This window comes from Onychomys torridus, chromosome 18 (assembly GCF_903995425.1).
Source record: "Onychomys torridus chromosome 18, mOncTor1.1, whole genome shotgun sequence".
NCBI lineage: Eukaryota > Metazoa > Chordata > Mammalia > Rodentia > Cricetidae > Onychomys > Onychomys torridus.
The window spans coordinates 57961798-57988015 of NC_050460.1; the positions used below are offsets into that span (position 1 = coordinate 57961798).

A 26218-nucleotide genomic window follows, 5' to 3' on the forward strand; every position below is an offset into this window, starting at 1 on the left:
TGACAGAGAGAGAGAGAGAGAGAGAGAGAGAGAGAGAGAGAGAGAGAAGAAGAAGAAGAAGAAGAAGAAGAAAGAAAGAAAGAAAGAAAGAAAGAAGACAGGCCTGTGCTTTTTCCCTCTTATTTCTTCAGGTGAATCCCACTATCTTTTTTTTTTTTTTCTTTTCTTTTTTCTTTTTGGTTTTTTTGAGACAGGGTTTTTCTGTAGCTTTGGTGCCTGTCCTGGAACTCACTTTGTAGACCAGGCTGGCCTCGAACTCACAGAGATCCGCCTGCCTCTGCCTCCCGAGTGCTGGGATTACAGGCGTGTGCCACCACCGCCCGGCTAATCCCACTATCTTAATGCATTGAATGCCTTCTTGACAGTCGATCAGTAGGCTTGGGGTACTTTCTGCTCAGTTTACCCACACCTCCAGCTGAACATGGCTTGTTGTGGAGGTCTGCATGTCTGGGTTTGCTCCCTCCTCTCAGACAAAAAGCAGAAACAATTCTTTCCCTTAACACACAGGAGTAACACTTCACCAACAGACTTCTCAGGCGGCTTCAGTGGAAACCACGCACCTAAGTGATTGCAATGTAAACAAAACTTGAAGAGGTTTTGGAAACGGAAGCCACAAAGAAGTACTCCTCCCTGGGCCGAATCGCAGTCCTCTTTGGTGAGTGGAATCCTCTCGACTCCCAGATTCAGAATTGGCTGTTGTGTGAAATGAGAGGGTAGGCTTGTTAGAAGAAGGGGCCAGAAAGAAAGCAAGATCAGATTTCCCAAGAACAACTGAAGCCCTGAGTCATATCTGAATCTCGAGTTTTACTGTTATTTTTATCCATTTACTATAGGCAATAGGGGAGCATGTGCCCAGTTCACCTGAGCCAACGGCCGCAGAAAGCCGTTTATGAACGTGAAAGCAGCTCTGCAGGCATCGCACTTGGATCTTGTTTCAATTTATTTTTAGTATTAAAAGCTACCGGAGTGAGTTACACTGATGCTCTCACCGGCATTGGACAGGGCTCCTTACCCTGTAAACATTTACTGTGCTTAGCAACTTCCAACTAAAGAAGCCAGTGCAGAAAGAGGATGGGCATTTTGCAACAGAGAAACAGGTTAGCTGCTTCTAGGGTTGGCATTGCAGGGGTAAATTGTGTTGTTGATGGATTATGACTTCAGTACAATGTCATAAGAAAGGCACTAACTCCCGGAGAGCCACAAGCCAAGTCAAACTGAGGGAAAACATCTTAGATGTCCCAACTGAGGATAGTTCCTGCTTTCCCTTATCGGTCCTGTTTATGATACCCACTCCCAAGCCTTGCTGTTTCTCCTAGCAATGTGTTCTGAGAAGAGAAGCCACCACCTCAGGGAGCATGCTTTTGCTTCCCTTGTCTATGTCTGCCTCTCCTTCAGTCAGATGCAGTTTCCGGAGTTAGCCCGGGTTCTGGGGGTGCTGACCCTACCCTGATTTTCTCTTAGGTTCATAGGTCTTAGACCGTGCTGTGGCCTAGCTCCATCTCCTTACTCAAGAGGAGGCGCTGACTCACACCCCATTTAGTTTCGAGCCTCCACCCCCATATGTGACCTCCTTTTCTTTACTCTTGTCTGTACCCTCTGGCTGGGTGCCCCCTTTGGAAGTGCACTTGACCTCTCTCTGACCAAAGTCTCTGCTACAAAAAATGCTCCTTCCCCATGGTCCTCCTGGTGTCCAGCCACATTGCCTTTTTTTCCTTTGAAGGTTCCAAGTAAGGACAAAGTGTCACAGAGGCAGCTTTATAGGGCTGTGCACCAGAAGTAGTACACTTGCTGGTAGGTACAGCCTGCCTCCCGACTTTGGAAACTGCTAGAACGTAGTTAGTTCTACACTGCAGAAAAAAGCAAACAAGAAGTCATAGCTCCTCCTTGTGAAGCCAGACTCAGGGAAAAGGCTTGCTCCGGAAGTAGGAACTTCTGTCAGTTTGTGGCAGCAGGAGATTAGCATAGAGCAACAGGAGTTGACTGTAACCACAGTGGGTGTGGATCTAGGGGAGATGGGGGTCCTTCCTTGACTCATTCTTTTGCATTACTTCCCTGGGTAAGCGGTGTCTGGAGGAATCTGAAGTATGTCCCTCTGGCTTTTTACCTCCCCCGCTGATCTGTGCCTGGCCACGCCTGTGGATCAGTGTTTACAGGCAACCCATTTACTAGACACAGAGCCCAGGAAGGACTCTCAGAGGCATCCTGGCAACCTCCCTTCCACAGAGTGTCAACTGTCACAGTCTAGGGAGGGACAGTCAATCTCTTATTTACTCTTCTCTTGTCTTGAGGCACCATGACCCCTGAGGGGACTCTTTGCTGCATGTAACCAAGGGCCAAGGCAGAGTGGGACTTCAACCTCGCACCTCTCGGTGGCCTCTTATACAGTGGTTAGGATGCTGGACTCCTCAGTGGCAGATCAGATGACCCGGCTGACATTGCAAGTCCTGGAACAGGTAAGACAGAGCCTACCCACTGCTGTTGTCGACCCCTGTTGCTCGCTCTCATCTCCTGCCTCAAAGTCAGGAAGCAAGCGAACTTCTGGGGCACATCCCTATAAAACTCCTGTATCTCCAGGCTCGTGTTTAAAGAGATATTCCTTACTGTGGAGATAGAGTCCAGCATCCCCAGGGAAAATCCAGTCATGCCTAGTCTTCTCCACCTTTTCCACCATCTATGAAATTCTGAGTGATCAATGCCCAACATGCCTGCCCTAGCAAGCAATAAAGCATAGGGTCCATGGGGACCCACGCTGGCCATGGTCAGCTTCTCGGCACGCTCTGCCTTGTTCCTCTTCTACTTCCTATCTATTACCAACCCTGGAACCCCTAGTTCAGGGCCCCACTGGCCCTGGATACCAACTGGGGGTAGTCTCTGCAAGGGCTGCTACTCAGAAATCTGTCTAGAGCATCCTTCTTGGAGCCCTTCAGGATGTCCCGTTTGGGTTCCATCAGGGAAACCCTTTGATGCCCATCAGTGTACACTAGGATGTGTTACTTGTGTCTTATCAGATCATCATCTTGGGGCCCCTCAGGGTATCCTCTTTGGGTTTAAGATGGACAGCATGCATTATGTTTGAGAACATGACCAGAATAATCCTTGATAGAATGGTGACCCTTGCCCCATCTACTCACTTGTAAAGTGCCTCTTGCCCTCCATACTTCCTTTGGGGTGTTGACCCACTCCTCTAGCTTCTGGAATATCAACTACACAGGCGGGTGGGCAGCACAGACTCCACTCACCAACCTGGAGCCAAGTCACCATCCCAGTTTCCTCCTCACAGATGCTGGGACAGGAACGTGAAAGCATGGACAGAGCAGGTAAGAGCTTTAAGATGCTTGGGCACATGCAAGTAGGAAAGAGAATAGACCAGAGGTATGGCAGGCAGAGCACAGAGCAGGCCTTGGCTTTTGTTTTCACCTGTAAAACATACACACACACACACACACACACACACACACACACACACACACACACCACTGGCATGCCCACATGTGTGCACATATGCTGCACCCTTAGCCAGAAGACTCTTAGAGGGAATACATCTTGTAGATGAGAAAATATAGGCACAGAGTGGTCATGTGACAGATTGCTCAGTGTAGCAATTGTCCCAACCAATTCAGATTCATATTGTTCTGACTCCAGGGATGGGCAGGAACTCAGTCTTATCCTTCTCAGTACCTGGGACCAGAATATGGGCTTATGAACATCTGAATGAGGATCCAAGGCCAGAGGAACATGTCTTATTCTTTAAAACATGGAGTATTCATACTGTGGGTAACTCTGGGAACACTGACTGACCTGGGAAGTCTCAAATCTAGATGGAAATTGGCAAACCAGGCCGCATGATCCAGGGCACCCCTACACAATCCAATGGCCACAAATGTGCCAAAGGGTGTCCCAGGTAAAGCTTCCAGAGAAGCCTGTCCAGGTATCATCAAAATCCCAGCTCCAATAGGATGCCAGGGCAAGCATGCTCCTTCCAGAGCTTTCTCTGGAGTAAGACCTTCTTCCCTCCAGTTGGTGAGCATGCCTGTCTTTTCCAGACAGCTTGAGGCCAGGGCTATGGAGGCATGACTGCAGTACAGATTGCTGGAGCACTAAAAGAGATCTGTTCTACTGACTTCCAGTGCCTTCCAGGACCAAGAAGTCCACTGGGCTGACTCTAACCAAGTCCTCCCCTCTCTACCATAGCCCCCTCTCTCCCTGCCCCAGCCCTGGTCCTTCCTTCTTTGGAATGGATGTTTATGACAGACATGAGCTCAGCAGGTTCCAGACTACTCTGAATCCCAGGGTGCAGGGAAGTTGGGGCACTCGGCCAGAGCTACCAGCCAGGATATATTCCTCAGTGATGTGTGCCTTCTCCATCCAGGACAGCAGGAAAAGCCAGACGCTGCCCTGCAGAGTGCTTTGAGGAGAAGGAAAGACCTTCTGCAGAAACTCTGGGTAGGCCTGTCCACCTGCCTAACCGGGGGCCTAACTCTCCACAGGCTAATACACTGGCTAGGAGTCTCCAACAAGTGCTTGTCTGTACTCCTGGGGTCAATTAGATAATGCTTGCAAATTGGGGGGTGGTAACTGAAACTGTGAGCATTTAAGAGACTAATACTCCCAGCCTATCACTTCTCTGAGGAAATTGGAGAAGGTAAATGTCAGGTATAGGCAGTATGTGAGCTTAGAAACTGCCTAGGTCACTGTCACAGAGCAGGCAATGAGTCAAGGCCCATTCCCTTGGACATGGAATTCACATAAACTAAACTGGCCAACAGCAAGAAGTGGCCCTGTGTAGAAGCATCTGTATGGGTGTCATCCCCACAATCCCCTGGGACAAGAAGTTTGCTCTTTCTACAGTGGGGTAGCCAGCTACCTACATGCATGAAGAACCATTAGATTGTTGGCTGGGAAACAATAACAACTAGAAACATATTGCAAGTATTTGGTACATGTTAAGATAAACAGAATTTCCAAGTGTTTTCTAAGGAGTATTATTGAACTTGGGGTCATCACCTTTGTCCCAAGTCCAGGTTGGCCTCCCATTCTCAATAAGCCAATTAGAAGTCAAATTAACAGTGGAGAGCAGAAAAAATGATTTATTCAATATGGTCCCATTGGGAAGAGGGACAAAGAGATCCCTAGTTCCAGGGACTCCACCCTGAACATTTGGGTACCATAGTTCCTGGCAGGGGTGAGGTATGAGGAAACCATACTGGTGAGAGCCTGCTCACCCAGTGAGGTCCACAGGTTGGATCAGGGTCCTCTGCTGATAGCTTTATAACCAAAAGGCTGTCAACCTCTTAGGAACAGCAGCTGATGAATGAGCACTCCCCAGCCCATGCCTGGAGGAGGACCCACGAGAGAACCATGGTGCCAGCCCTGAACCCAGAGGTGCCTCCCGTGAATACCTTCCCTGCTGCCTCCCCGCCTCTGCCCAGACCTCCAGAGCCACCAAGGATCATCCAGGCCCCGGTAGGGCTCTTGGGTAACAGAAACTTCTAGTGGGGTAGGAGGGTCAAAAGTGAGACTTCCTAGCTATGCAGAAGTGCACCGTATTGCTGGCAGGCCATCCAATCAGGGAGGCCAGAGGTGTCTCTCTCTTCCCTCCTGCTTCCGGGAAGGGAGGGCAATGACTCTCATTTCTTTTCCAGGAGGTCCCAGCAGGATGCCAGAGCTCTGGAGAGGTTCAATCTGTTAAGAGCCAATAGCAGCTTCATTTGCTGCCCATGGCACCATGGGTCATCTGGGGAAATACATGGAGGACAGACTTAGGGATGGCTACCTCCCTAAGGATGGCAGACTCACCTCCTCCTAGACCCACCTAACAGTATTGGAAGGATTGGGGAAGTTTAGCGCCAGTGGACTCTGAATTCAGAGAAGCACAACCCTTTCATACACAGTGACCAGGGATGCTTAAGCCCTAGGCTTAGGGACAGGGCTTACAAACAGCAGGGCATACCGTTCTGAGAGCTTTATGTGGTGTGGTCTACACACAGCATTCTGAGTCACAAGTAACAGAAATTAACTGACTTCTTGGGCAAATGATATATACTTTTTAATTTGTATGTACTGTTAGAGTGTGTGTGTGTGTCTGTGTGTCTGTGTGAATGGAATGCATATGTGGGGCATATGCACCGCAGTACATATGTGGGATAGGTTCTGTCTTTCCACTATTATGTGGGTTCTGGGGATCAAAGCCAAGTTGCCAAGTCTCTTGGTGAATACCTTTACCTGCTAAGCATCTCACTGGCTCAGTGTTAATAATTTAAATTTCTCTTCAGGAGGATGATAGATGGAGGGATGGGTGAATGGGTGGATGGATGGGTAGGTGGATAGGTAGGAGGGCAGATCGATGGATGGGATGTATGGATGGATAAATGATTGGGAGGATGGAGGATACTTGTGAAGACTGTACATTCAGATAGCTAATCAACTGGCCTTTCTTAGGTCCCCCAGCCTCCTGCCACCATCATTCAGCAGCTACCCCAGCAGCCACTGATTGCACAGATTTCTCCTCCTCAGGCCTTTCCCACTCAAAGATCAGGAAGTATCAAGGAAGGTGTGTATGTGTTCTAGATTGCTATTACCTTAGGTTTGTGATACTATATACTGAAAGGGAAAACTTTTTTTGTAAGTAGGTGTTGTATGACACTTTTCCTGGTGAGATGCAACATAAACATCTATTCACCCCAGATAGAGAACCAGTAACAGACGAAAGTAACAATACCCCTAAAATCCAACTTGGTGAATTAATGAGTTTATTGGGGTTACCTACAGAAACAAGGACAATTAACAAGCAGCCGGATCACCAAAAGTCCACCACAAGGTGGGTAATGACTCATGAAAGTTGGAATCCCAGAGCTCTGCAAATCAATAGGCCAACTCTTCCAGGCAGCTTGGCTGGTCTGAACCCCTCAGCAATCCTTACTGCTTATATAACTGTGGAAGGAGGTACTTTGTGTATCTGGTAGGCTTCAAAGACTTCCTGAGACTTGTGAGTTGTTTATTTTCTATCTCTGTGGGGCTTTTATCGGCTGGAGGCTCATTTGAATTAACAAAGAACTCGATGCCCTTTCAAGAGACTGGGGGCTGGAAGAGCAGATAAGAAATGGCTTTTTCAGGCAAACAGAAACCCACTTCACAAGGTTTCTGAGGAATGCTGAGTGTTTAGTATTTTGGGTCAGAGTCCAGCCTGAACTGAGCCCAGGTTGTCATTTTGGGTTTGAGACCTGAACACTTCCTAAGTCATTTTAAAAAGGATTTTTAGTCTGTGTATGAATGTTTTGCCTACATGTATATCAGTGTATTTTGTTCATGTATGGCTCTTAGAGGCTAGAAGAAAGCATCAGGTCCTCTGGAACTGGAATTACAGTTGTTAGCTGTCATATGAATGCTGGGAATCAGACTCAGGTTCTCTGAAAGAACAGTCAGTGCTCTTAACCACTGAGCCATTTCTCCAATCACATATTTTAATTAATTAATATTTATTTATTTATTTGTTTGTTTGTCTGTTTGTTTGTTTTGTTTTTCGAGACAGGGTTTCTCTGTGTAGCTTTGCACCTTTCCTGGATCTTGCTCTGTAGACCAGGCTGGCCTCGAACTCACAGAGATCCACCTGACTCTGCCTCCCGAGTGCTGGGATTAAAGGCGTGCGCCACCAATGCCAGGATTATTTAATTTTTTTAAGATTTATTTATTTATTATGTATACAGTATTCCAGAAGAGGGCACTAGATCTCATTACAGATGGTTGGTTGTAAGCCACCATGTGATTGCTGGCAATTGAACTCAGGACCTCTGGAAGAGCAGCCAGTGCTCTTAACCTCTGAGCCAGCTCTCCAGTCCCCACATATTTTATTTTTAATGACATTTACTTAGCTATGGTTGGGGGGGGGTGTATACACCCCATACTGCACTAGTGGAGGCAAAGGTTAAGCCAGGCAGGTTACCCTGGTGACTGCAGACTCAATAATAACTCCAATGCAATTGTTCTTTACTCTCTGGAAATAGAGGGCATATGAAAAAGGAAGTCAAAATAACTCCTCCAAAAGACCACAATTCCTTCCTAATCAAATCCAAAGATAAATAATTGAAATTCTAGAAAAGAATTTAAGCCGGGCAGCAGTGGTGCACATCTTTATTTCCAGCACTTGGGAGACAGAGCCAGGCGGGTCTCTTGAGTTCGAGGCCAGCCTGGTCTACAGAGCGAGATCCAGGACAGGCACCAAAACTACACAGAGAAACCCTGTCTTAAACAAACAAACAAACAAACAAACAAAAGGAAAGAAAGAAAAAATAATTAAAAGCCTAGTTTGAGCCATTACTTTTTCCTTAGTATTATATAAACCAGGTGTGGTGACACACCTGTAACCCCAGTACTTGGGATCTAGAGGTAAGAATGAAAAGTTCAGGGTCATCCTTGGCTACACAGTGAGTTTGAAGTCAACCTAGGCTACATGAGACCTTTTCTCAGAAAACAAAAAAGCAAAACATCAAAACCAACTCAACAGTGAGGCTTAGTGGCGCACACCTTTAGTCCCAGAGCTGGGGAGGCAGAGCAGGTAGCTCTCTAGCAGTTCCAGCATAGCCAGGGCTACATGGAGAGACCCTGTCTCAAAACAAACAAACAACAAAGCACACACGAACTGTTTGTTAGATGTTGTCTTGGCTGGGGTTTCTATTGCTGTGAAGAGACACCATGACCACAGCGACTCTTTTTTTTTTTTTTTTTTTTTTTGTGCCAGAACTGAGGACCAAACCCAGGGCCTTGCACTTGCTAGGCAAGCACTCTACCACTGAGTTAAATCCCCACCCCCACAGCGACTCTTATAAAGGAAAACATTTAATGAGGTGCCTCACAGTTTCAGAGGTTTAGTCCATTATCATCATCGCAGGACATGGCATCATGCAGGCAGACGTGGTGCTAAAGGAGCCGAGAGTGGAGAAGTGGCTAATTCTTTTTTTTTCCACTGTCTTTACAAAAGAATTTATTTTCTCATTATTTGGTATAATACACACACACACACATATATATATTATGTTGACAAAAGCTTAATCTTTCAAAATATAGTGCAAAATATATTTTTTCTTTCTTTCTTTCTTTCTTTCTTTCTTTCTTTCTTTCTTTCTTTCTTTCTTTCTTTCTTTCTTTCTTTCTTTCTCCCTCCCCCCCACAAACAGGATTTCTCTGTATAGCTTTGGTGCTCGCTCTGTAGACCAGGCTGGCCTTGAACTCACAGAGATCCGTCTGCCTCTGCCTCCTGAGTGCTGGGATTAAAGGCATGTGCCACCACTGCCTGGCCTATATTTTCAAACAAAAATCTTTTTTTTTTTTTTTTTTTTTTTTTTTTTGGTTTTTTTTTGGTTTTTTTGACACAGGGTTTCTCTCTGTATCTTTGCGCCCTTTTCCTGGAACTTACTTGGTAGCCCAGGCTGGCCTCGAACTCAATGAGATCCACCTGGCTCTGCCTCCCTAGTGCTGGGATTAAAAGCATGTGCCACCACCGCCAGGCTCAAAACAAATTCTTTTTTTTTTTTTTTTCTTTTCCTTTTTTTTCCGAGACAGGGTTTCTCTGTGTAGCTTTGCACTTTCCTGGAACTCACTTTGTAGCCCAGGCTGGCTCAAACCAAATTCTTATAACCCAAACAAAAACTTTTTCTTAAGGAAAGAAAATTAACTGGGTCAGGCATAGTTATTGTTTCTATTAATAACAAAAATGTTAAAGTACAGTAAAGTAAACATTTTAAAAGGTTGGGAAGATGGCTCAGCTGTTAAGAGAGTGGACTGCTCTTGCTGAGCACCTGAATTCAGCTCCCTCTCACTCTGGGTGGCTCACAACTGTCTATAACTCCAGTTCCAGGAGCTCCAAAGCCCCCATGGGCACCTGCACTCATATGCACCTCCCACCACATAATTAAAAGTAATCAATATTTAAAATATTGAACAATTTTGTATTTTTGCTATTGAAAGGGAAGTGGACATTACAACGACTCCTACTTGAGCACCATTTCCATTTCTTTTTGTTTTTTTCAGAGCTGAGGATTGAACCCAGGACCTTGAGCTTGCTAGGCAAGCGCTCTACCACTGAGCTAAATCCCCAACCCCTCCTCCCCCAATTTCCATTTCTAATCATTAAAACAAAAAGAAAGCCTCATAGTGGCACATGCCTTTAATCCTAGCACTCAAAAGGCAGAGGCTAGCGGATCTCTGGGAGTTCGAGGCCAGCCTGGGCTACATAGTGAGTTCCAGGACAGCCAGAACTGCATGCTAAGACCTTGAAAAAACAAGCCAACAACAATAAAAAGAAATAAGACCTGTTTGTGGAGATGTGGCTAATTCTTGATCCCTTAGACAGCCAGAAGTCGTCTGAACTAGGTGTAGCTTGAGCATAGGAGACCCCAAAGCCTGCCCTCACAGTGACACACTTCCTCCAACAAGGCCACACCTCCTAATAGTGCCACTCCCTGTGAGCTTATGGTAGCCAGTTATATTCAAACCACCACAGCTGTACATTTCAGTGGTGTGAATTAAATGGTATTGTTGTACTACAACAAATAATCAAGAGAGGTTTTGTTTGTTTGTTTTTCTTTTTCTTTTTTTTTTTTTTTTTTCTTCGAGACAGGGTTTCTCTGTGTAGCTTTTCGCCTTTCCTGGGTCTTGCTCTGTAGACCAGGCTGGCCTCAAACTCACAGAGATCCGCCTGCCTCTGCCTCCCGAGTGCTGGGATTAAAGGTGTGTGTCACCACCACCCGGCTGTTTTCGTTTTTCAAGACAGGGTTTCTCTGTGTAATTCTTGCTGTCCTGGAACTAGCTCTGTAGGCCAGTCTAGCTCTGAACTTAGAGATCTGCCTGCCTCTGTCTCCCAAGTGCTGAGATTAAAGGCATGCACCATCACTACTCAGCAATTTTTAAAAAATACTTGATCTTACAGCTTTTAAAATATTGTGTACCTTGAAATTCTCCCGGCGCCCCCCAGTCTCTGTAGTCACCATTTTGCTTGTTTTTTCTGAATTTGACATGTTTGAGTATGTAACTGGAGTCAGGTAATTTTTGATGCCTGTGACTGGCTTAGCGTAGTTAGTATACTGTACCTAAGGCGTATCCACATTGTAGCCAGTGATGGATTGAATGACATCACAGAGCATGGTGATAACATCTGGTCTCTTATCTAGTTGTCCTGCTAGACTTTAACAAGGGTGCCCAAACAGTTCGAATTAGCAGACCGGTCCTTCCAGAGCACCTGCCACTGATGCTGCTGGGTGGGGCCTCACCCAAAGATCCTAGAGTCTTTGTTCTGAGTGGGACTGCCACTTAGCCTCTTGACTTGTCTCTGTCTTGCACGGGAGTCACAGCAAAGGTCTGGCTTCCTACCTGGTTCCTATGGTCTGGCCTAGGTGGTCCAGGTCCTGGTGCTTCTGTTTGAGCCCCACCCTGAAACTCTGGGCTTAGCTGTTTGTTTGGTTGAGAAGGTGGCTCTTAGAGATGTTCCTTTGGGGAGGCTGACAAGAGTCCCAACACTCTGTTTACAGAGTCTAGTTGCTGTGGGGGGAAAAATGATGTTTGTTCATTACACTGTCAAAAGTTAGAATGTTGCCAGGCACGTGTGTCATAGAGTGATACCCACTCCGTACTGTAGTAACGAATCACTTCAGGGCTGGGCAGGGCTACCCTCCCTCTGGAGACTGGAAAGTCGTTTCAGCTACTTTCCATTCCACCTGGTCTCCCTTGTCTTCTCTTATCTCTAATTTTCCTTTTCCTTTTTAATATACACAGACACATTTGCCCGGAACACTCTCCAGTGCTGTTAGGCTCCACGTCTGCTTTAACAAACGTAAGGGGCAGTTAGTTTCAGAGTAGAGTCTATCATCAGGTGCCAACATATGAATAAGGACCTGACTCTCTTTTTAGACATGGTGGAGATGATGCTAATGCAGAATGCACAGATGCACCAGATCCTCATGCAGAACATGATGCTCAAAGCTTTGCCACCTGGGTCCACAGGGCCACGTGCTACTACCCTCCAGGTAGGTTTGGGTGCTGAGATTTAGTCATTGGCTGGGGGATGCTCCTGGGTACCAGTGCAAGGGTTTCTCTGGCTTGTGGAAATGTGGTAAAGGCATTGTCTCCAGTCCCTCTGTATGAGGAACAGGTAGCTGGGGCACAGAGAACTCTATGCCCAGGTTGTTCCCATCCCATTCTGCTGCCCTTCCCAACAGTTTGGGCCCAGGTATAGGGAAAGGATGCTGCAATCCTGACCTGGCTGTGTACTCTGCCAGGACCAACGATGGGTGCACCATGGAGTCTTGAGAGCTGAAAAGCAGAAGCTACCCCCAGTGCACCACCACCACCACTATGCACCCCCCACCCAGCTGCAGGCTGCCTCCACAGGCACCCCTTCGGGATATTTGGGGTGGCCCCCAGTGGTTGCAGCCACTGCCTTTCCACACGCAGCCAGCTTCTTGCCCTCTGTGAGCCACCTGACTGAGCCGACTACCTCCCATCCCAGCTACCCCTAGCACGGAAGTCTAGAGGGAGAAAGCTAGTGTCTTGCAGCAGGTAAGTGGAAAGATGGGCCTGGTCACCTCTCCTCGATGTGTGCTGAAGAGCACAGGCACCCTGTGGTTAGGCCAGTGAACTGTGGCTAATTAGAAGGAGCCAGAAAACATTTCAGTCGAGGGTCTCAGCCCCAGTTGCCCGTCAATGTGGAGTCATGTCACCCTCTGGGAAAGCTGTGTCTTATTAGATCTTTTGACAGCCCGGCAGGACTGGTCCCATAGAGTGACCTTCACCTCAGCCCAGGTCCCGGGACACCCCTCATTTGACACCCTGGATTTTCCCCTGGAGCTGCACTGAAAACCATGATGCCTTTCGAGCTGGGTCGGGCCATTCACCTATCTCAGGAAACATCATGGTCTTCCAGTCTTGATTACTCTCCAGGGCCATCTGGGAAAGCTAGGCGACCAAAGCCTCACCCAGGTGAAACACATTTTATTATGAAAGACTTGTAAGAAGAACAGTTCCAGATCAGAATAAATCATTAGAGCTACATACACACTTTAACATTCCTATGGAGGGCTGGAACAAGAGTCAAATTGAGGCCGGAGACAGAGCTCTCAGTAGCAGACAGTTTGTTGAACACGTGTGAGGCCCTGGGTGATGTCCCTGATGCCCACACACAAACCAAGGGAAAGTCAAATATAGTAACTGGGGAAGACCTGATTGTCATGCCCGCAACGGTCATAGATTACATGTAATTACAAATAAAATCAGGAACTGGGCATGGTGGCACACACCTTTAGTCCTAGTACTGGACAGGCAGAGGCAGGTTGATGACTAAGTTCGAGGCCAGCCTCGTCTACATAGTTTCAGGACAGCCAGAGTTGTTGAGAAAGACTCTGTCACAAAAACCAAACAAGAAAGGGCTGGAGAGATGGCTCCACGGTTAAGAGTTAAGACCGTTTGTTGCTCTTGCAAAAAACCCAGGTTCAGTTCCCAGTACATGGAAACTCAGTACTGTGACTCCAGTTCCAGGGGATTCAATGTCTTTTCTGATTTCCATGGACATCAGGCAAACACATGGTACACATACACACATGCAGGCAAAACACACATACACATATAAAAAAATCACAAGAGATGCCGGGCAGTGGTGGTGCACGCCTTTAATCCCAGCACTGGGTAGGCAGAGTCAGGTGGATCTCTGTGAGTTCGAGGCCAGCCTGGGCTACAGAGTGAGTTCCAAGAAAGGCTCCAAAGCTATACAAGAGAAACCCTGTCTCAAATACACCAAAAAACCCCAACCCAAACCAAACAAAAAAAAAACAAAATAAAACAAAAAAGAAACAAACGTGTGAGGTGTGAACACAGGTGTGGCCTGCAGGCTGTATATGTAAACATGGATGGATGTACACACAGTTTACAAGGCATTTTCCCAGAAGCCACACAGACTGAACCCTGGCTCCTGGAGGGAGGATGATGGCTTCCCTGGCCCACCTGTCCCCTGGTCCTGTTAGGTTTCTTTTCATGTATGTGTGCGTACTTCCTCGACTTCCTGGTGTTTTTCTGTTGTTTTGGTAAAATCCGTTCCCTTTTGGCTTCAGTTTTGTTACTGCTTGGTCCTTCGAGCCCAGGCGGACAGCAGACCTACGGTCCTCCTGTTTCAGCCTCACCGCTGCTAGGATTTCAGGCATGTACCATCACGCCTGTCCCCTTTTTCTGTTTGTTTGCTGAGACAGGGCTTACCGTGTAGTCCTGGCTGACCTTGAACTCAAATTCAATGAGCTCTACGTGCCTCTGAGACTGAGAGTATGGCTAACTACGTCTAACTTCTTTGTTGTTTTAATGGCTTGTTTGTTTTTGTTTTTTGAGAGGTCTATTATGTAGCTCTGGTCGTCCTGGAACTCACTATGTAGACCAGGCAGGCCTATGTTCACAAGGATCCACACCTTTCTGTGCCTCCTGAGTGCTGGCTGGGAGTGCACCACCACACTTGGCTTAATGTTTTTGTGTTTTGTTTTCCAGAGCTGAGGACCGAACCCAGGGCCTTGCACTTGCTAGGCAAGGGCTCTACCCACTGAGCTAAATCCCCAACCCCTTGAAGTTTTATTTTAAAAGATTTATTATTTTGTGTTACTTGATTGAACCCAGGGTTTTGAGCACACTAGCCAAGTACTCTTCCATTAAGTTAACATTCATTACCCTTTTACTGCTTTGAGACAACATTCCCCTGAGTTGCTCAGGCTGGCCTCAGACCTCCTGTCTCAGCCTCTCCAGCAGTTGGGATCACTGGAGTGCCGCACTGCACCTGTCTCTGCAGATGCTGTTTTCAAGTATTAGAGTAACTTTGATTTGCTTGAGGCTAAGCCTTTTCATTTGCTACATTCCCAACAAAAAAGCTGGTCTCTGCTTCTGAGTCCTTGGAACCCCACAGGCCAGAGACAAGATGATTCCGAGTTGCCAGTTAGCCCTGCGTGGACTTGGCTTCCACACAGTGAAGACAGCGATGACGACATGTCCCTGTGGATGAACAAGACAATGCAACACACTCCCCAGGGAGCTTCAGGGTGGTGACATCCACTTCCTACAGAACCACTTTTGTTAAAAGCATCAATTAAAGACCTCAGACAATTTCTTTCTTTCTTTCTTTTTTTTTTTTTTAAAGATTTATGTATTTATTATGTATACAGTGTTCTGCCTGCACGCATCCCTGCAGGCCAGAAGAGGGCACCAGATCTCATTACAGATGGTTGTGAGCCACCTTGTGGTTGCTGGGAATTGAACTCAGGACCTTTGGAAGAACAGCCAGTGCTCTTAACCCCTGAGCCATCTCTCCAGCCCGACAATTTCCTTTCTTTCATGATGACTTCTAACATGATTTTTCTCTTATGTAATTATTAATTTGACAGATGTTGTTTGTCTTGGACAGCCTGGCGTTGCTGGGTTAACAAGGAGGAAGGATGCCAGCACTGAGTACCCTGACTCGATGAGCACCATGGGCTTAGGGAAGCAAGGGGGAAGTGGGCATGGACACACCCTCACATCCAGTCTTCCTTGTCCCTGTCAAGCCAGTTGCCTGAGGCCCATGTGTGGGAGACTGAAGAGTCTGAGCAGCCTCTGTAGTGGGCTTGGGGCTCCCTAGTGACTGGGGGAAGAAGAAGCTTTTCCTGGCCATGCCCCTTAGCTGTGGTGATGGGGACTGAGGGCATGTTGTGCACGCCTGTAGCCTGAGAAGATGTACAGCACTCCCCAGAGATTTTAAAGATGGCTCAGGGATGTGAGCAACCAGGTCCACGCATGGGCTGGAACTTTCACATTAGCAATCAATCCATAGATTTCATGTAACTATCATTGGAAACCTAGATCCTTGGCAGAAGTGGGGGATTGATTCTGGAGCAAACACAAACTAATGAAGTAACACCAGGTACCTCCTGGAGCTGCAAGACAGAACCTGCCCCCACAGGCTGGAAGCCAAGCCAGAGGGCCTGGGCTCAGGTACAGCTGCTGACCAAACCACAGATCAGCAGAGCCACAGGCTGGGAAATGTGGTGGAGCACTTACTAAGCATGACAAGGCCTTAGATTCCATCCCTAGCACTGCAAAACCAAACCAAAAACACCCACCAGGGTTGGGGACTTAGCTCAGTGTAGAGCGCTTACCTAGCAAGCACAAGGCCCGGGGTTCGATCCTTGGCTCAAAAAAAAAAAAAAAATTATATCAAACAGAAGAAAAAGGAATACAGAAGCAGTCATTGTTCAAAGATGATGAACCAGTTAGATGACTGTGAAGGAGGGAATGGCCGGCATAGGTAGATGAGGGTAGACACGGCAGAGGGGTCAGAAAACCCTATCTAGATTCAAGGTTATTGGCTACATGCCGGGAAGACAAGTGGTCCAGACTTGCATAGGTAGGTATTCAGTATGTCCAGGAAAGCTGAACTTCAACTCGACCAGAATTCCACGCTCCAGGGCTTGAGCAGATATCCTGCCTCTAACAGCCAATAGGAGAAGCCCCAGCAGCAGGATCACAAGGGCCAACAAGATGTCAGTGGGATGGCTCAGACAGTAAAAACTTTCTGTCCAGCCTGACAACCTGAGTTCAACCTCTGGGACTCACATCATAGAAGGAGAGAGCCACCTTCCCCCAGTTGTCTTCTAACCTACGCGTGTATGCTGTGAATATGTGCACCCATACGTATACACATACATCAAATTAAAATAACAAAAATGATAGGGGGATTGAAGACAGGCCTGACTGAATCTTTGGCCCCTGGGTGACAGGCTTTGTAGGTCACTGGGCTTTCTTATGGTGTCTATAGCCAATGGCTTAAGAAAAGTGAGGGCGTACAGTAGCTCTTAGGAGTGTCACAAACAAGGTTCAGGTCACAGAGTTCCTGAGGGCTGGGTGCGAGCCTTGCCCTTTTGAGCTTGCTTCTCTTGCAAGGTGCCCATTCTCCTAGGAAGAACAGATTTCAGTGGTCTGAGACGTGGGTTCCACTTCAGGGAGACAGGGCAGCCCACCCAGACTCTAGAGCTAGAAACCCAAAGAAGATACAGAACTTACATGTTTCTTCTCTTAGAAATGGCCTAGACCTACTGCTTACAATAATCAAGACAGTCTTCTAAACAGCATGAACCAGCCAGCCACCTCTTCGGTACTTTCTGAAGCCAATTTCCACTCATGGGACTAAGCTTTAGGGAGGGCTGATGTCATCCAGGACAGCATGACTGGCAGAGACTCTGTCCATCAACTTGGCTATCTCAGGGCATCGAAGCATTAGTAGAGGCCCCTGCTCAGGGGCTGGAGCTTGCTTCCGGTGTAGCGATTTAGTTCCTCCAGCACCAGCTTCTCCTGGTTGTACATCTGGAACACAGCAGCACACAAGCTGACAAGAAGGCTGTAGCAGGAATCTTAAAAGGTCTTATTAATGAAATCAAACTCGAGGCCAGGTATTGGGGTGAATGCTGGAAGATCAGAGAAGCAGAACAAGCCACAGCTACCTTACCTTGCCAGTTCCTCAGCTGATCCTGTTTCCTCAGACTGGAAGCCTCTGAGTCCTTATCCAGAAAGGCTCTCAGCTGAACTGATGCTAGAAGGCTAAAAGCTTGACCAACCAAATGCTTAACTAGCTCTGGTGCCTGGTTTTCATGCCTTATAGATCTTTCTGTTCTCTGCCATCACTCCCTGGGATTAAAGGTGTGAGTTACCATGCCTGGCTGTTTCCAATGTGGCCTTGAACTCACAGAGATCCTCCTGGCTCTGCCTCCCGAGTGCTGGGATTAAAGGCCTGTGCTAACACTGCCTATCCTCATGTTTCATATTGTGGCTGTTTTGTTCTCTCACCCCAGATAAGTTTATTTTGGGGAACACACAATATTTCGGGGAACACAATACCACCACAGAGGGCACTCCTAGGGATCTTGTCCAGAGCCAGACTCTGCGCAGATTTCTGCACAAGCCCCCATCTCAGCTCTGCACAAGTCTAAGGGTAGCACCTGAACAGAGATGGAAAGAGCTATGGGTGGACAGGAGGGACAAAGAAGTGAGGACAGCAGAGAGTGGGCTCTTAAAGGGTGGGGGAGAAGCTGGGATACCCAAGGGGACCAGGGAAGTGTGGAGCAGTGAAAGAATGGGCATAGAAAGGGCTTCGTGGTAGCAGAGCCAGAAAGGGATCTACTTTTAATTGAAGAAAAAAAAAAAAGTTTATTCATGGGGGCTGGAGAGATAGCTTAGTAGTTAAGAGCACTTACTGCTCTTACAGACAGCCTGGGTTTGGCTCCCAGCATCCACATCAGATAGCTCACAACCACTGCAACTCCAGTTCCAGGAAATCAACTGCCTCTTCTGGCCTCTGCAGGTACCTGCACACACATGGTGCACATAAACTCATGAAGGTACACACGCATAAACAGAAAATCTTTTTTTAAAAAAGTTCATTCTGAGCAATAGAATATTTGCCTACAAACATAACCTAAGACTATTAGACACTGTAGAGGGCTTTATAAATGTGGTACCCATTGGCCTTTAGAAAAAAAAGAACCACTGCTTCACATTACCTGTAGCCAACTGACAGGTAAGTTTTTTTGTTTTGTTTGTTTGTTTTTTGTAAGTGTGAGGTTCTTCTAAACATTAAGCAGCTCCTGACCCCCATCAATAATAGCTAGCATTTCAGGGAATTTAGTTTTTAATCTGTCTGTCCAAGTGCCTTTCAGCAGGGAACTATACAAGTATCATAAGGAGCCAGGTTCTTAAAAATACTACCTAAGCTTTTTGTTTTGTTTTGTTTTGTTTTGTTTTTCGACACAGGATTTCTCTTTGTAGCCCTGGCTATCCTGGAACTCACTTTGTAGACCAGGCTGGCCTTGAACTCACAGAGATCCTCCTACCTCTGCCTCCCCTCCCCTAGTGCTAGGATTAAAAGTGTGGACCACCACTGCCCAGCTACTACCTCATCTTTTTAGGCCACACAGATGGAGGCCATAGTTCCTGTCTCTTGCGATGAGGTGCAATAGCTGAGAGGTTAGGGTTACATTATGGGTAGCACGAAGCCCCTTGCACGGGTATTGCTCTTACCTTTTGCCACTCAGCCTCAGAGTTGTGGGTGAAGCCCAGAAGGTGACAGAGTCCATGGGTGGCTGTCACCTGTTAGAGGAAATGAGAAGTCAGCTCAGGGGATAATCTACCAGAAAGCTGCCCCTTCAGGGCCACAGACTACCCCCTGTAAGACTGCGTTGTCCTATGCCAGGACACTGGAGCAGGACATATGGTTGCTTTACTGTGCAGAAGTTAAAATACCTCAGTTCCCTCCTGTCTAGGCAAGTGCTCACCACTGAGCTACATTCTAACCTCAGTTCCTTCCTATCTGAAATGGAACGTTTCCCAGAGTACACTTAATTAGTGTGGAGCGACACTGTTAGGGCCTGGGCACAGGTAGAGCGAGTTGACTGTCCCTGTAGAGGCAGTACTGGGAATCTAATTAGAATGAAGCAGAAAGGCAGAGTGGCTCCTGGGTGTGGTCCCAGTTCTAGCAGGATGAGGGAGGGGAAGTATTAACTGGACCAAAGAGTGTAAGACCAGCCTAGGCAATGCAGTGACTACATATTTGCATTTATCTACTATTTTAAAAGTGTGTGCCTGTGTCTGTGGATGTGCATATGGGTACAGATGCCCTGGGAGGCCAGAAGAGGACATTGGATTCCCTGGAGCTGGAGTTACAGGCAGCTGTGAAATACCCCATGGGTGTTGGGACTAGAACTCAGGTTCTCTGAAGAACAGTGCATCCTATTACCCACTGAACCGCTGAGTCATCCCTCTAGCCTGAGCCTACAGCTCTTAAAAAAAAAAAAAAGGTTAACCAGCAAGGAGAGGCTAAATACAAGAAAGGGGTAAATACAACAAAGGTACCTGTGGATACTAGGGTGCACATATGAGTCTCCTCAACCTTCTCTATGGCTTGAGTTTTGTTAGCAAGTACATGTAATTTTGCATCCCGCTTACCGTTAGGATGTCATAGTAATCTTCATTTTCTTTGCATTGCTGGAAGATATATTCCACTCCTAGAAAAACATCTCCCAGATTATAATCATCTGGTGAGTATGGCTGAGGAAATTCACCTGCTTTCAGATTCTGAAAATGAGGAAACAAAGTTGGAGGCCTTTCAAACAGTAGCCCAAATACAAGGACTTGGCTTACTTGTCCAGCAGAGGATACAGGACTCTTGACCACAGGATGCTTAAACCACATGATGGAGGCTAAGTACCATCAAAGAGTCCGAGGGGGTGGAATACATAGTTATTACACACAATGGCCCTCAAATGCTATGATCTCACCAAATTATTTACTTTCCATTTCTATTATCCCTACCAAAGTAAGTTGAATCCTATATAGTTAAGTTGTCATATGGACACAATCACATTTTTTTTTTTTTTTTTTTGGTTTTTTGAGACAGTTTCTCTGTGTAGCTTTGCCACTTTCCAGGATCTCACTTTGGAGACCAGGCTGGCCTTGAACTCACAAGATCCGACTGCCTCTGCCTCCCAGTACTCGGATTAAAGGCGGGCGCCATCACCACCCAGCTTAAGTCTTTTGAAGCACTGTCTACTACTATCAATTTGCTTTCCAAAAGGATTATTCTAATTTATGCTGCTAACAATGGGTGAAGGCACGTAGTTACTTATAGCTATCAAAAGGTAATTTGTTGAAAAATTTTACCATTTTTTCCTTTTCCTTTTTTTTTTTCTTCGAGACAGGGTTTCTCTGTAGCTTTGGAGCTTGTCCTGGACTAGTTCTGTAGAACAGGCTGGACTTGAACTCACAGAGATCCACCTGCCTCTGCCTCCGAAGTGTTGGGATTACAGGCGTGTGCCATCACCGCCCGGCTTTACTTTTCATTTTTCTTTTCTTTTTTTTTTTTTTAATGTGGAGCTGAGGGTTGAACCCAGGGCTTTGTGCTTGCTAGGCAAGTGCTCTACCACCGAGCTAAATCCCCAACCTACTTTTCATTTTTCTATCCAAGCATTCACTACTGAGGTACACTTAAAATTGCAGATGCCCTTATCTGAATTCCCTGATAGCACAGAGTGGTCTCTGCATAGAGGAATTGTGATGTTTAGGGATAGACAAATTTAATGGGCATGGGTCATAGGCCATATTGCTTCACTTCTTTTGTGTTTAATTTGCTTGTTTCTGAGATAGGAGCTTGTGATGGCTATTCTTACTTGTCAACTTGACTATATCTGGATTGAACTACGATCCAGAAATGGAGGGCACACCTGTGATCCACAACTTGAGGTCGGAAGACACACCTTTAATTTGGGCCACACCTCTACAAGGACTAAAAGTATAAAAGGTTCTGTTCTTCCTCACCTTGTCAGTACACCCAGTCCTTCACTGTCATTGGAGCCTACTTTTTCGAGATTCCAGGGTTTACAGAAGACCATCGGAGACACCCAGCCTTGTGGGCAACTACTAGATTCTTGGACTTTCCATTCACGGCTGGCCACTGTTGGATTAGTTGGACTGCAGCCTGTAAGTCATTCCAATAAATTTCCTTTATATATATATGTGACTCTAGAGAACTCTGACTAATACAGGTTTTGAAGCAAGGTTTCTCTATGTAGGTCTGGCTGTCCTGGAATTTACACTGTAGACCAGGCTGGCCCAGAACTCAGAGATCCACCTGCCTCTGCCTCCTGAGCCCTGGGATTAAAGGCATGAGTCACCACTGCCTGGCTCAGATAGAGGGCTTATTATGTGGCCCTGTCTGGCCTTGAACTCACAAAGATGTGATTGCCTCTGCCTCCTGAATAGATGGGAATAAAGGCATGTACACCAGGCCAGGTGTCAATGCATTTTTGAAAAATTCCAAAATCCAAAGATAATCATATCTGTAATATAACTAACAGGAACCCTTCTGGAAGAAAGGTAGGCTACATGTGAGGAACACATTCTTTTACCTCATGAAATGGGAAAGAAAGCACATCAGTTGGGATGTTTTTCTTCCTGTAGATTCTATTAATGTGCTGAATACTCTTATTGTCAATACAGATGATCCCCAGGTCAAAATTCTTCACTCCTAAAATACTCCTGACCATATCCATCTTCCTGCGAAGTGGCACTCTTCTGATGGGGACCACCCGCTGCAGATTTTTAATCACCAAACTCATTTTGGGAAGAACATCCAGTCCCTTAAAAAAAAATTGTTGGCAGGAACCTGCAGTTAGAATTCAAGAAAAGACCCATCAGTAGTAGAAAGTGATAAATTACGTAAAAATACATACGTACTCAAATTATGTAAAAATACATACGTACTCACAATAAATCTTTAAATAAATAAAATAAAATAAATAAAAAAATAAAACTTTATTGCTGGGCTGTGGTGGCGCACGCCTTTGATCCCAGCACTCAGATCTCTGAGTTCAAGGCCAGCCTGGTCTACAGAGCTAGTTCCAGGACAGCCAGGGCCACATAAAGAAACTGTCTCGAGAAACCAATAAATAAATAAACAAATAAAGACACAAAAACTTTATTTGATGGAACTTATCGGCAATTCTAAGGGAATTTACTTTTACTATAGGAAACTATGAAACACAGTAGACTGGGCACAGTGTGTGGAATAGGGTGGTTTGGAGCGGTTGCTACGGTGTAGGACCAGGTAAGGGTGAGCGTGGGTGAAAAGATGGGGTCTCTGTGGGTCCAGGGTCTCTCCCGGACACTTGGTTGTGTAGATCCAAGCACGAACATGGTGCTTCTACATCGCACAACGGAGAAATCACCACACACTTACCGAAGCAGGTAGCGTGGGACGCCGGCAACCAGGCAGATCGCCTGCCGGAAGATCAATAGCAGCACACCCCAGAGAGCGGAAACCGGATGCCGAGAACCGGAAGTCGGTCCTACGAATTTGTTGTCCGCCGCACACATCTAAGGGCCGGCTCCCAATAGCCTGTATGCTATAGTGGGTTGGGCCTGGTGGCGCCCGGATGTTGACTGTGAATGAGCACCGGCGCTCGGGACAGGGCGGTATCTGGCGGAACCGCTCCCGCGGCGGCTACGCAGTTCTCTGCGTTCTTGCCGAGTTGCTGAAGGCTTGGCTTCGCCATCTTCGCCCGAAGGTCTCTGTCGACCCTACGGCCTGTTTCCTAAGTATTGCAAGCATAGGAAACAAAACTTAGTTCTAGGCCAGGGCAAGGCATCTCAAGTTCCAGTTACTGGGAGAAAAATGAGATGGTAGGAAACCAAACCAGTGACATTTTAACAGTATTACATTGTAATTCTCTGGACTCGGAGATCGCAAGAATCTGGCGTAAGTGATGTTTTTCCGTCTAATTACTGAGATTTTTTAGCTGTAGCTAGACCTGGTGGGGGCACGCCTGTGGTCCCAGCGGTAGGGAGGCTAAGGCAGGAGAAAGGAACGTAATGCTGTGCTTGACTGTCTCAAGTTTGAGGCAAGCCTGGGCAAAGTGAGACATTGTCTTAAAAAACAAAACAAACCTTTAAACCTCCATTACATAGTAATTGATTTGTACTCTCTTACCCTGTGTCCAAAACAGGAAGAACCTGTTGGTTCTGTGAGTGGTCGGCTCATTGTACGCTTGTCTTTTTAAAATTGTTCTTAGAAAGCAGGGAGGTGGTGGAGCATGCCTTTAATCCCATCACTTGGAGGGCAGAGGCAGGCGGATCTCTGAGTTCGAGGCCAGCCTGGTCTACAGCGTGAGTTCCAGGACAGGCTCCAAAGCTACACAGAGAACCTTGGTCTCGATGAAAAAAAAAAAAATGAAGAATTGTTCTTAGAGTATCTGTGATTTAAGACTTGTAGCAAAATATGCTGGAATATTCTGAACTTTTGTTTTTCAGGTTATCTTGAGGATGAAGGAGAGCTTCCCCAAGCAACAGATAGTTTAAGGAAGAGGATTAATTGTGTACAGAGTGTATTTATTGCCTTCAAATAATTGGGTTGAAGATGAACCCGGTGAACCCCTTCAGTGGGCAGCAGTCCAGTGCTTTTGCCGTATCTTCTAGTACCACAGGGACATTTCAGACTAAGTCACCATTTCGATTTGGTCAGCCTTCCCTTTTTGGACAAAACAGCACACTGGGAAAGAGCCTTGGGTTTTCACAGGTATCAAACTTTGCAGCACCCTCTGGAGTAAGTCATTCTTCCTCATTGCCAGCATTTGGACTCACCCAAACCTCAAGTGCTGGACTGTTTTCTAGTCTTGAATCCACACCTTCTTTTGCATCTACCTCTGGGCCTTCAAGTTCATCTGTGCCGGGAAATACAGGATTTAGTTTTAAATCACCCTCTGGTGTTGGAGTTTTCCCAAGTGGCTCTGCTTTTGGGCCAGAAACTGGAGAAGTATCAAGCTCTGGTTTTAGGAAAACAGAATTCAAGTTTAAACCTCTGGAAAATGCAGTATTCAGACCAATACTGGGGGCCGCCGAGTCAGAGCCAGAGAAAACCCAGAGCCAAATTGCTTCTGGATTTTTCACATTTTCCCATCCCATTAGTAGTGGGTCTGGAGGCCCGACGCCTTTTTCTTTTCCCCAGGTGACAAATAGTTCAGTGACTAGTTCAAATTTTGTCTTTTCAAAACCAGTTAATAGTAATACGACATCTGTCCTTACCCCTGCTTTGTCTAACCAAAATGTAGAGGAAGAGAAGAGGGGACCTAAGTCAGTATTTGGAAGTTCCAATAGTAGTTTCTCCACTTTCCCTATGTCATCTGGATCTTTGGGGGAGCTCTTCCCAGGCAACAAAACAGGCAGCCGTCAAGGATGTGAGGAAGCCGCCATCTCTCTGGTGGAGCCAATCCCTACCCCCTTGAAAGGACTGAAAAGGAAAGAGGACCAGGATCGCTCCCCCAGGAGACACTGCCATGAGGCAGCAGAAGACTCTGACCCTCTGTCCCGGGGAGACCATCCTCCAGATAAACGACCCTGTCCGCCTAAATAGACCCCGGGGAGGCACTTTGTTTGGTCGGACGATACAGGATGTCTTCAAAAGCAATAAAGAAGCAGGTCGCCTGGGCGGCAAGGAATCAAAAAAGGAAAGTGGCTTTGTGGAGTCTGGGGAAAGCGACCACATGGCCATCTCAGGAGGAAGTCAGTCTACCCTGGTACCTTCTCGGCTTCCAGCTGGGAATAAAGAGGAAGAAACTGAAGGTAGAGATGAAAAAGAAGGTGAGTTCTGCGTGTACGCAACACAAGATACCTTGCTGCCAAGCTCTTGTGTGTTTCCCGGTGTTAGCTTAACTTAAAGCCCCACCACATATTAGAGGTCCTAACGTAGAGGCTTGAGGCCGCCTTCCATCCATGGACACTTGCTTTGCTTGTACACAGTTGTGACTCCTTTTGCTTGGAAGTGTTCTACCCAGGGAACTTAATGTGTCTGCTTTCTGAATTCCTAGATTCTCTCAGGGGAAAATCTGTGCGCCAAAGCAAACGAAGTGAGAGCACCGACAGCCTGGGGGGCTTGTCTTCCTTAGAACTGACAGCCATCCAGTGCAAGAACATCCCTGACTATCTCAATGACAGGGCCACCCTGGAGAAGCACTTCAGCAAAATCGCCAAAGTACAGCGGGTCTTCACCAGGCGCAGCAAAAAGCTCGCCGTGGTGCATTTTTTCGATCACGTGAGTACTCCCAGCTTGCCTCTTGTTGCTCCAGATTTGAACTTTGTGACATGTTTTCCCCTCATGCAGAGGATGTTATACAAACACGTTACCACTGAGCTGTGTTCTGAGTCCTTGGTAACTTGAAAATTTTTAAAAATTATTTTTATGTATATAGGTCTTTTGCCTGCGTGTTTGAACACCACTCGAATGCCTGGTACCCTAGAGGCCCGAAGAGGGCATTCGATCCCCTGGAACTGAGTTACAGATGGTTGTGAGCTGCCATGTGGGTGCTGGGAATCAAATCCAGTCCTCTGGAAGAGCAGCCAGTGCTCTTTAACTGCTGACTCTCTCTACAGTTGCAACTTTGTCATTTTTAATCCTTAAATTGTTTGCTTGATGGACTATAGGGAAAGCACTCTAGTATCTCACTCTTTCCTCTTTAAATATCTCATTGTAGGTTTAAAGTTATATATGGGGGGGGGTCATTAGATTAGAAAAAGGATCCTAAAAGAAGAGGAAAATATCTTATGAGGGAGAGAGGGTAATAAAGAGGGTAATGAACATGTGATGTTAATGAAATGGCATAATGAATATTATATATAGTATATAATACATATA

The 26218-nt window shown here is 46.5% G+C and overlaps 3 protein-coding genes across 4 annotated transcripts in view; 2 read left to right on the top strand and 1 right to left on the bottom strand.

Moving 5' to 3' along the window:
- The first annotated feature begins 1039 nt into the window (after window positions 1–1039).
- On the top strand, window positions 1040–15109 carry C18H21orf58 (chromosome 18 C21orf58 homolog). The gene is made up of 9 exons (XM_036168349.1): window positions 1040–1097; window positions 2289–2453; window positions 3281–3317; window positions 4370–4443; window positions 5296–5463; window positions 6439–6550; window positions 11899–12014; window positions 12267–12546; window positions 14921–15109. Exons 2-8 carry the CDS (start codon window positions 2394–2396, stop codon window positions 12504–12506), a joined length of 807 nt encoding a protein of 268 aa, XP_036024242.1. The 5' UTR covers window positions 1040–1097; window positions 2289–2393; the 3' UTR covers window positions 12507–12546; window positions 14921–15109.
- A 1114-nt stretch (window positions 15110–16223) lies between these two features.
- On the bottom strand, window positions 16224–22833 carry Ybey (ybeY metalloendoribonuclease). Of its 2 annotated transcripts, XR_004943088.1 has the most exons (6): window positions 22772–22833; window positions 21942–22198; window positions 19984–20112; window positions 19060–19128; window positions 17050–17349; window positions 16224–16941 (listed from the first exon to the last, which is right to left on the bottom strand). XR_004943088.1 is itself a non-coding variant. In XM_036167932.1 (5 exons), exons 2-5 carry the CDS (start codon window positions 22149–22151, stop codon window positions 17263–17265), a joined length of 495 nt encoding a protein of 164 aa, XP_036023825.1. In that variant the 5' UTR covers window positions 22152–22198; window positions 22772–22833; the 3' UTR covers window positions 16224–17262. The 2 variants fall into 2 exon arrangements, 1 of the variants encoding a protein (XP_036023825.1); XM_036167932.1 differs by having other exon boundaries at window positions 16224–17349.
- Window positions 22834–22937: 104 nt separating this feature from the next.
- LOC118569516 (minichromosome maintenance complex component 3 associated protein) overlaps window positions 22938–26218 on the top strand; it is a 52713-nt gene continuing 49432 nt past the window's right edge. The window contains 4 exon segments of the mRNA XM_036167350.1: window positions 22938–23290; window positions 23842–24922; window positions 24924–25167; window positions 25395–25618. Of these exon segments, the coding sequence (XP_036023243.1) occupies window positions 23948–24922; window positions 24924–25167; window positions 25395–25618 (1443 nt within the window). The 5' untranslated portion in view covers window positions 22938–23290; window positions 23842–23947.

Coding starts and splice junctions, on each gene's coding strand:
- C18H21orf58 (XM_036168349.1), top strand. CDS start 2,394: ATGCTGGACTCCTCAGTGGCAGATCAGATGACCCGGCTGACATTGCAA. Junction 2,454..3,280: donor CATTGCAAGTCCTGGAACAG/GTAAGACAGAGC, acceptor TCCTCCTCACAG/ATGCTGGGACAGGAACGTGA. Junction 12,015..12,266: donor CACGTGCTACTACCCTCCAG/GTAGGTTTGGGT, acceptor GTACTCTGCCAG/GACCAACGATGGGTGCACCA.
- Ybey (XM_036167932.1), bottom strand. CDS start 22,151: ATGAGTTTGGTGATTAAAAATCTGCAGCGGGTGGTCCCCATCAGAAGA. Junction 20,113..21,941: donor TTTCTTTCCCATTTCATGAG/GTAAAAGAATGT, acceptor CCTCATTTTCAG/AATCTGAAAGCAGGTGAATT. Junction 17,350..19,059: donor CTGAGGCTGAGTGGCAAAAG/GTAAGAGCAATA, acceptor GCTGTGTTCCAG/ATGTACAACCAGGAGAAGCT.